This window comes from Pteropus vampyrus, unplaced genomic scaffold (assembly GCF_000151845.1).
Source record: "Pteropus vampyrus isolate Shadow unplaced genomic scaffold, Pvam_2.0 Scaffold154, whole genome shotgun sequence".
NCBI classification, from domain to species: domain Eukaryota; kingdom Metazoa; phylum Chordata; class Mammalia; order Chiroptera; family Pteropodidae; genus Pteropus; species Pteropus vampyrus.
The window spans coordinates 814995-824641 of record NW_011888935.1 but is presented as its reverse complement, the minus strand read 5'-3'; the positions used below and the strand labels follow the sequence as shown (position 1 = coordinate 824641).

At 41.2% G+C, this 9647-nt stretch overlaps 1 protein-coding gene across 1 annotated transcript in view; it reads left to right on the top strand.

The window, feature by feature from the left end:
• Positions 1–9647, top strand: part of VWA8 (von Willebrand factor A domain containing 8) — a 281798-nt gene that overhangs the window by 24920 nt on the left and 247231 nt on the right. Inside the window, exons 5-6 of the mRNA XM_023536356.1 lie at positions 5351–5518; positions 9570–9642. Coding sequence (XP_023392124.1) covers positions 5351–5518; positions 9570–9642 — 241 coding nt within the window. The remainder of the gene's footprint in view (positions 1–5350; positions 5519–9569; positions 9643–9647) is intronic.

The following is a 9647-nucleotide window of genomic DNA, read 5'->3' as shown; positions in this document are numbered from 1 at the left end:
CATAGTCTGTGAGATAAGCGCGTAGTCAGCGTAGCTTTACAAAAGGGAGGCTCAGAGAGGTAAACCAGCTGCCTGCAAGCACGCGCAGCAGGTGAGTGCTAGAATGACCAAAGTCAGTCCGCTCCTTTTCTGATATTTTAAAATAAAGAACTCGAAATGTAATTTTCCCCCATTTTACTTTGGCTTCCTCAGTGCTATTACAGTGTAGCCATTTTGAGTAATTGGAAGCTTTTTGGAGTCTATTTTCATTAAATCATAGCTATCTTAATAAAAGTTTATATTTTAATAGGTTCGCGAGCTTTACATTTTTTCCAGTACTGCTTTGACTCATAAACAGTGACGTCGTGCGGTACCCCTTGAGGATACTCTCATTTAGGAAATGAGGACACAGACCTCCAGATTAATCGTTTGCCTTAGGTCTTGTATCAGATCAGAAGCAAATCTGGAACAGGGACTTAGCTTTTGATTTTAGGTCATGCAGCTGCTTTTCACTTGAAATCCTTTGTGTCCACATGTTGGGCCGTTAAAGCTGCGACACGAGATGGTTTGTCCAGAAGGATCGTGCTGGAGAAAATTAGGTCTCTGGCAGCTCCATAGCTTGAAGGCAGGAAAGGGTCTTTCTGGTTGATCTGCTTTGAGAAGTGATGACTAGTATTCATTCCACACAAAATATGTGTGTGCACTGCTCCTTTCTTTTTCTATGCTTACACTAAAAAAATTATACCACGATTATTTCATTTAAAAATCTGTATAGAAAATTTTTGAAACATGTAGCCTAAACCTTCCATGCTGACAGTTCAACTTGTTCTCTTCTGTTCTCATACAAGTGTGGGCATAGAGAACTCACATCCTTCCTATCAAACTTCTTCCTAAACTTACACAACAGCATCTTTTAACTAAGTGGTTACATTTTTATTCCATAAACATGGAAAGCCCGCGGTGAGCCAGTGTTGTACCAGTCTGCGTAAAGGACAGGATTCTCACCAGCTGAAGACATCTATGGGAAAACTAGGAAAACGTCAGTGTTGTGTTTCCACACGCAGGTGCCGAGCAAACAGGGGGCAGGGGCGTCGGTGCAAGGAGGGAGGATGTTTGAGCCTCGGTTGGGCACAAACTTATAGCACTTTTTTCTCTCGACCATCTCCAGTTAAGTCTGAGATCACAGTATATATAGTGCAGTACATTGTTGATAGATTATAGTGCTGAGTGGATTTGCTAGTCAGCCGTTTTTAATATTCTTCTTTACGGATGTTATCAGATTGCATTAATAAAGTTTGGCAATACTGGCGAAAGTATTTTAATCATTTTATAGTCTGTTTTAAGGAAGAATCAGGAAGCAAGACGATACTGAAATAGTAACTAGTATTTTTTTCTATAAATTCAGTGATTCACATTTTGTTACCAAAGAGCATTTTCTTAAGGTTTCCTCCTTTAGCCAGTATTGTTGCCTACATATAACATTTTTAATTTGCATACACTCTGGGTCTAAAACCATATAAGCAATTTGAGATTTGAGAGAAATCTTCAAAATCTTGGATGATCCTTTGCATGTCAATTTTATTTTCATTTTATTTACCTAAAAAAATTATACTCATTATACATTTATAATGTCCTTTTTATATTCTTGTCTTTGTATCCAGTTGCACTATAAAGTATCTATTCTCATTGCCACTTAAAATTGTTTGTACCACAAATAATTTAACATTAAATTAATAAGAACAAAGCTTGGGAGGATTTAAAAAATATTCTTAAATAAAGTTGAGATAAATAATATAATTATGGGTCTTACTGTTGAAATAGACTTTAAAGATGTCACGATTTAGTCATTATAACTTCCAGCAGCTAGAATGCCATTGCCTGAAGGATAACTGAAGATAGAGATATGGTGCCCGCTCCCGTTAGCTCTTCCAGTAAAAGAGCGGGAAGTAAATGAAGGCTTCCATTGGGATGCTGGCAGTGAGAGTGGAAAGAGGTGATGGATGCATAAGGTATTTAGAGGTTACACTTACACTGTTCGAGGAATCGGAAGTAATGAATCCTCGGGGATGGGAGAATAAATTACACTTCAATCGAAATGGACATCAGTTTAGGGAAGAAGTCGTGAGCTTGATTTGATTCAGCACGTTGAGTTTGAACATCCATACAGAGATGTTAAAAAGGAATTTGGAAGTATGCGTATGGAGCTCAGGAGACAGGCTAGGATCACAGGGCATGTTCTTCAAGCATAATAAAATAAAGAAAATTAGAGCGCCATATGTAGTCCATGATGTGGTGCCTGCCGTGCAGTGGGTGCTTAATGAGCAAATGAGGGTCTGTGGGGGTAGCTTAGATCTTCGCCAGTGAAATAACTGATAAGAAAAGGGGGGGTGAAATGGTTAAGGGTAGAACCCTGTGAAATGCTTGCTTCGTAGAGGACAGGAGGTGAAGGAAGGGCCTGGGAAAGGAAGGGGAGAATGAATTTAGTTAATGTCCAAGACAGAAGATGAAGCACAAGAGAGGATCAAAGGAAGAGGGTTGAAGAAAAGGAGAACATGAAGATCAAGAAAAAGCCTGATTTGGTTATTGGTGCTTCGAAGTGAACAGTTTCAGTAAAATAAGGGTGATGGGAGCTTATTAGAGGCAGCGCATTTTCAAGGGGATAAAGGAAAGGATAAAGAGACGATATGAAGAGTTATCAGGAGGCTATAGGTTTTCTTAAAGTTACAGACATTTTTGTAGAAGGGAAGGAATTTGAAGATGCAAATAAGAGATGGCATAGTTGCTGGAAGAAGAATTCGGAGGAGGTGGGAGGAGATGCCACTAGCTCTAAGTAGAAAGGGCTAGCCTCGGAGGTAGGCTGAGCGACACCTTGTCCAAGGCGGACATCAGGAGAGCAGAAAGATGAAGACCCAGAGGGACTGTGATGGAGTCGGGGTGAGTCATGGAGTCTCGGTTCAGGTGCCTTTAATCATCGTAGCAAAGTCCTGGGCAAGGCCACGGGAAGGGGCTGAAGGAGACCTCGGAAGCTTGGCTTGGCAATGGCTATTACGAAGGACGAAGGCAAAACTCTCATGAACGATGCAAATTTGCAGTGGCTTCTCCTCGAGATTATCACAGATCAATCTAGATCATAATAGAGCAAATGGGAGGAGCTTCAGGTTGTGGTAACTTAGTTTTTTTAAGTTATGAGCTGTGCTGTCTTGGAGTAAATAGATTCTTGTGAAAGAAAGCTTAATTGAAACCTTGGCTGAAACATGGAATTTTCAGAAGAAGTAGTTTGTGTTTTGATTTCAAATAGTCTCAGAAACTATTTTTATGGCTTTGTCCTTTATATACCTAGCAAAAATGAGAACTTTTTTTCTGTTCTTTAGAAACAGCTAAATCACATCCACACTTTAAAAAAAAAAAAAAGAAGTAAAACTACTACTACAAGATGGCCAGGTTGGTAGAAAAGAATTAAAATATATGTGATAATAAATTTGAAGGATTATATATGAATTTATTTTATTTTTAAAATAGGATGATCATCTTGAGTCTAATGTAGTTTTCATAAGTTATTTTTTATGGTAGTATAGGGACATCTAAATTCTACAATATAGTATAATATTTACAGTTTATTAAAAGGAGGCTTGATTAAGTAATGTCTGTTTTCTATGCTTGGAAGATAAATGCTTTACTATTTGAAAAATATTGAGTCTTTAAAAAATAGCGATTGTCTTTTTTCTCCCTTTAGACATTCAGGTCATTTTGTAGCTAATTACTATAGGGAAAATTAAATTTCAAGCAAAGGGGTCAGTATAAATAAAGGCAGATTTTTCCAGTAAAGCAGTATAGTACATCTGTGAGTGAGTGTGTGTGTGTGTGTGTGTGTGTGTGTGTGTGTAGGGAAATCACAACCAGTTAATTGTAGCAAAAATATAATGTGAAGCAACTGATGTCAGACAGTGGTGTTGGATCCGTAGATAGATGCCATATCGTGATAGATAAATATGCCAAATTAAGGAGCTTAGACTTAGTAGGTTGGAGATCTGAGAGCTAAGGAAGGTTTGAACTAGGTGGATAGTACAAAGGATGAGTTCAAGAAATGTTAAGGAAGTTAAATCATCAGGACAGGGTGATAAATTGAATGTTGAAGGTAAGATAGGAATCAAGGATCCTCGCATGGAAGAATGGTGGTCCCACCTTAAATAGAAAGTACAGGAGGAGGAGCAGGTTTGGGGGGGCAGTAAGATGTGTTCAGGGTTCCAGGGGAGCCTGAGGTGCTCATGGAGTCTGGTCGGAGACACCCAGTGAGGGATCGTGCAGTCAAGCTTGAGAGAGCTTCAGGCTGGGGAGTCACCAGCAGAGAGATGGTAGCTGGAACTCACGACTGGTAGGATTACCCAGGCTGACCTCGTAGCCTAAGGAGAACTGTGGGCTGAAGATGTAATTCTGGCGTCATCGACATGGAATTGAGCAGGCAGAGAAGGAGAAAGTTTTTCTAACAGAATGCAGTGCATGGAGGCCGAAGGAGAGGTTTAAGGGGAGCGTGGTCGTGGAAATTTAGCAGCATGTATCCTCCTCCTGTTGCATGTGCAGGAGAAATACCATTGAAGGTTTCAAGGATTTTGACCATTTTCAAGGATTTTGACCGAGAAGAAGTTTTCTGTTTTGTTTAGGCTCTATCAGTTAAAGAAAAAAAAAATTTTTTTTTACATCTTTAATACTTTTTTTGTATTATAGTTTTCTTGTCTCTTACCATTTGGGGCCTACTTTATTTCCTATTTTTCTTTATTACTACTTTTCTTAAAATATACTTGGAAGACTCATGGGACTATGGCTCTAATCAGTCTGTAACCGGCCGTGTGAATCTTTCCGTTTTGGTACATTTGTAGTGTTGGTCTCACTGAACATTGCAATGAACCCAATTCATTTGGACGACGATTCCTGTTTAAAACCTGACAGCCTCCATGTGTTCTCACCTAACGTATTGGATTCTCTTGAGAAGCCCGTGGGATAGACAGGGCAGACTGTGAACTTCGTTTCTACTTTCAAGGAATCTGTTTCCTTGTTTAATTGTGTTACTGATTTACAGATAGCGCCTAGCGTTCTATTTCACTGGGCATTATCTGAAATGGTACAGCCAAAAGGAACCTTGGAGATCATTTCTTCCAGCTCTTCGTTTTATAAATGGAAAAACAGGCCTAAAGAGAGAAAATCACTTGCCTGAGATCATATAGGCAGAGAAAGCAAAATCAAGACCTGGGACCCCGCTTTCCTGGTTTGTGGTCCCATGCGATAAGAACCACACGTGTAATTTGCGCTGCGGGTCAAATCAGGCCATGCTCTGCTGTCTTCGATGTCTTATGTTGCTTTCGTTTCTTGGGAACAGTGTGCGGTGCGTGCAGCCACGGAAGGCAGAACTCTCATTTTGGAAGGCTTGGAAAAGGCGGAGAGGAATGTTCTGCCTGTTTTGAACAACTTGCTGGAAAATAGGGAGATGCAGCTTGAAGATGGACGCTTCCTAATGTCTGCCCAGCGTTACGACAAACTTCTCCAAGTAAGAAAAGGAAAATTGGCTGCTTTGTCTTAGCTACTGAGCTGTGGGTGGTGCCATTCGTTATGTAAGTCATGATTATATCAGAATAAGGACACATGTTCAGGTGACCCATATGTGTGGCAAATTGCCGAAGTCATGTCATGAGTTTGCAGTTTTACAAGACTGTTCAAATATTTGCAGACTATGTTAGAAAACCTCCAAGGATTTTACTTTTTCTTGCCAATCTAACAACTTTCCTTCCTTCTTTCCTTCCTTCCTTCCCTCTCTCCTCCCTCCTTCCTCCCCCACTTCCTTTCTCCCTTCCTTCATTCCTCTTTTTTTCTCCTTTTAATTCTTCTTCCCTTCCTACTCTCCAGTCTTCCTTTTATTCATGTCTCAACAACTGTTTACTGAAGCCTAATGGCTTCTAGACAGTGATGGGAATACAAAGCTGAAAAATTTCAGATTTTGGCCTCAGGACGCTCGAAGTCCAGCACGTATTGACAGATTTGAGTAAGAGATTTAAAAGATAACTGATGGCCGAAGCTACCAGCAGCGGACACCTAAGTTGTTGTAAGGGCCTCCTCGCTAGACCCCCTACGTCCATCCTTCCTGCCCCACAGCAGTCAGTGATTACTTTAAAACATGTGACAGATCAGGTCATTCCTCTGGTCTAACCCTCTAATAACTTCCTGTTCTCCTCAGAATAAAATCCAGAGTCTTTACAGTGTATGACCTGGTCCTGTACTGCCTCTTGGGCCTGTCTCCTTCTGTACTTCTCCTTCCTTACTCCACTCTGGCTACTGGATTTTTACTTTAAACATGCTGGATAGGTGCTCTCCTACCTGCTGGGTGCTTTGCACAGGCACTTCGTTCTTCTGGAATGCTTTTCTCCCAGCTGTCTGCCTGGCTCACTTCTGTATCTCCTTCAGGTCTTTGCTCAGACATGATATCATCAATGAAGCTGCCCTCATCCACCAATTTAAAACTGTCATGTGCCCTCTGCCCCATACTTCCTTACCCCACTCTGTTTTTTCCATAAAGTCTTCTAACCTCCTACACAATTTACTTATTATGTTTTTAGTTCATTGTCTGCTTCCCTTTACTAGATTATGACTTTTACTGGGGCGGGGACTTGTGTTGCTGTTGACATCTCAAGCTCTTAGAGCAATGTGCGGTGCTTGGTCGGTGCCCGATAACTATATGTTGGATGAATGAATGGGTGCAATAAAATCTTTAAATGCTGTGATACAGGTGCCTCTAAAGAGGGCAACAGCAAGGGACTGCGGGCCTCTTCAAAGGCCTTTGGGAAGCGGTTTGTGCCATGTCACAAAAGGACAAGAAGACAGCCCTGTTCATTCAGCTCCAGCTGCACTAGGGACTGACGGCTCTGCCTCTGCATTCTAGGACTTAGAGTCTCTCTCACACCTGTTCTGTACATACATGTATGCTACTTTTACTGCCCCAGGTTGGTGACAGATTGCTCAAGAGCAGGATGTGTCTTAAACTTCTTGGCCCTGCCCCCTGGGAGCTCTTACAAGCCTAGGATACCCAAGCACTGAGTAATAGACATTGACACCAGAGGGTCTGATTGAAATGATCCTCCATGACTGGCAGGACCAGAAGCATCTTTCAGATGCCTGCTGCGGCGTGAGCCTGCTTTCTGGAAAACCTGCCTTGCATCCCTTTTAACACTGTTTCTCTACTGTTTATGGGAGAATCTAGGTGGTGTTTTCATTATGCAGTACAGTTTTTTTTCTTTTGGATCTATCTAAAGATGGCACCATACTAATATAATTAGAAGGAGATACCTGAGAATTTTATCAGTAAGCAAAGTTAAATTCATTCATATTGTTACGGTTAATTTATTGAAATGAAAGCCATTTCTATTATTTTTTAAATCTTACTTTAAATTTTATTAATTTTATAAATAAATAAAAGAATAATCATTTATATTTATATTATTTCAAATTACAAAATAACGATTATGTGCCTCTCTCTAGTTATTGGCCACTTTTAGTAAATGATTTGGGAAACAATACTTAGATTATGGAATCATTTTTTTAAGTATAGAAGTTACTTTATAACAAGAAGTCTGATATAGTCTTTATTCATGTAGTAGAATTCTATACAAAGTTATAAAACACATTACTTTGAATAGGAATTTGGGCTTTGAGGTCAAAGGGTTTGAGTATGCAAGGAGTGGTTATTATTAAGTGAGAAGGATGTACTACATTTTCCCCCAACCTAAATATCAGGATAAATACATCATTTTTGTTGGTAACCCTAATTTCTGTATTCATAGAATCTGTCTCATGAGAACCTCACAGAGTCTAGGGACGATCCCTTCAGAAAACACCACCTTAACACAATTTCTATAAAAGATTTCAACACTGCAATTGAAGTCTCATTTATTTCTAGCTAGATTCAATATACTAAATTTGTATATCTGAAAATGTTAATGCTTCCATAGAGGTGATTATAGTGGAATTGTGTAATTATGGAAACAGATATAATTGATTTGTATAAATTTTATTTATATTCTGGTTATCATTTTCAGATAAGTAGAAAAGAGAAATATTCAGCTCTGAAAATTGTCTTCTTGATTTCTTAGGCAGGGTTAGACACAAATTCTTATTTTCTGCTGCATATGATATAGTGTCAGTGTTAGTCCTATTAATTAAATATAGGATCATGGTTTTGGTTATGCTAGAAATAATTGTTCGTCATGTTTTTACATTATTTCCTGCAGTCAGTCAACTGACATTTCTCCTATTACGCGCTAGAGGTAGTCAGTGCGTGAGTGCACAGTGATAGAATCTTGCATAGGACAGAGCGGAGGGGTACAAAAGTGCTTCCAGTGGAAGGAGAGGATGAGAAAGGGGCCCGTTTTAATGACAGGATTGCGCTGAGCTTTGAATAATGCCTGTGCTTACGCGGCGCACAGTGGGGAGGGTGTTCCAACAAGGGGAGCAGCGTTGGCGGAGTCGCACGGTGTGGCTGGGGAGCCACAGTCGTGAGGTGGGCTGGAGCACGGGGCCCGGAAAGGCGGGCCGAGGGGGTAGGTACGCAGTGCTTACTGAGCCGGGGAGGATCAGACGTGAATCTGGCCGGGAAAAGCCTTGAATGCCTTGTTACGAGTTTCTACACGGTCCCTTGGCCACATCCTTGGGAGATCTGCCGAACACTGAGGACCTGTCCCTTCGAAGGTGCACGTGCATAAACTTTGTAAGCTCCACGGGTCCTACAGAGGACAGCGAAGAGCCATTGATAAGACCAGGCAGAGATGGAAAGAATGGCATTTACCGGCGCCTGCTTCTGTCCTGTGCTTTCACGCACATTAGCACATGTAGTTTGCATAACAACCCAGTGATGTTGGCGATGTTGGTCTCACCTTACAGGTGAGAAAGCCGAGGTTCAGGGGGTGTCCTTGTGTGCTCTTGGTCTCTTAGCTAGAGTTCGTGTCAAGCACCAGGGCCAGGGTTTATAGCTCCAAAGCCCATACTGCTTCCTGTCTCTCAACTCTAACACGTGTTAGTTGTATGTACCTCCTTTGAACCTTGGTTTGTTCATTCATAAAAGGAATTAAATTTCTATTTGGATCCTGGTAGAAGTGACATGGGAAAAATACATGGAAAGTACTTACCACATAGTAGATTTTCAATACACGTTAGTTATTGAAATATACCCGTAAGCATAGCTGTCTATGTATGGTCCGAGGGCAGGCTCTGCTCCGCGGGTGGTCCGCCATCTGGGACAACCTTTTCCATCATCTGGTCCGAGCCAGTGGGTCTTCCTTGCCCTCCGGACGTTGTTTCTCTGTGTCACTGAGTAGGACTTGGAGATCTCCTTTGTGCCTCGAAACATCAGCTGCTTCCAGTCTTCAGATAGTGAGCCTTCCCTGGCGTCCTGACCCCAATTTCACTTGGTCCCCTTCTTTGGCAGTTTGGCTTTGAGAGTGTTCTCAATACAGTTTACTCTGCAACCAGGGCCCAAACTTCTTGGCCCGGCAGCTCTCGCGGTTGGAATCTGTCTCACACATGCTGTAACTTTTGGTGTCATACTCTCTCAGGATCACACCAAAACAGAGATGGATGCTTGGAACATCGTTCGAGTGAGTGAAAATTTCCGAGTGATTGCCTTGGGCTTG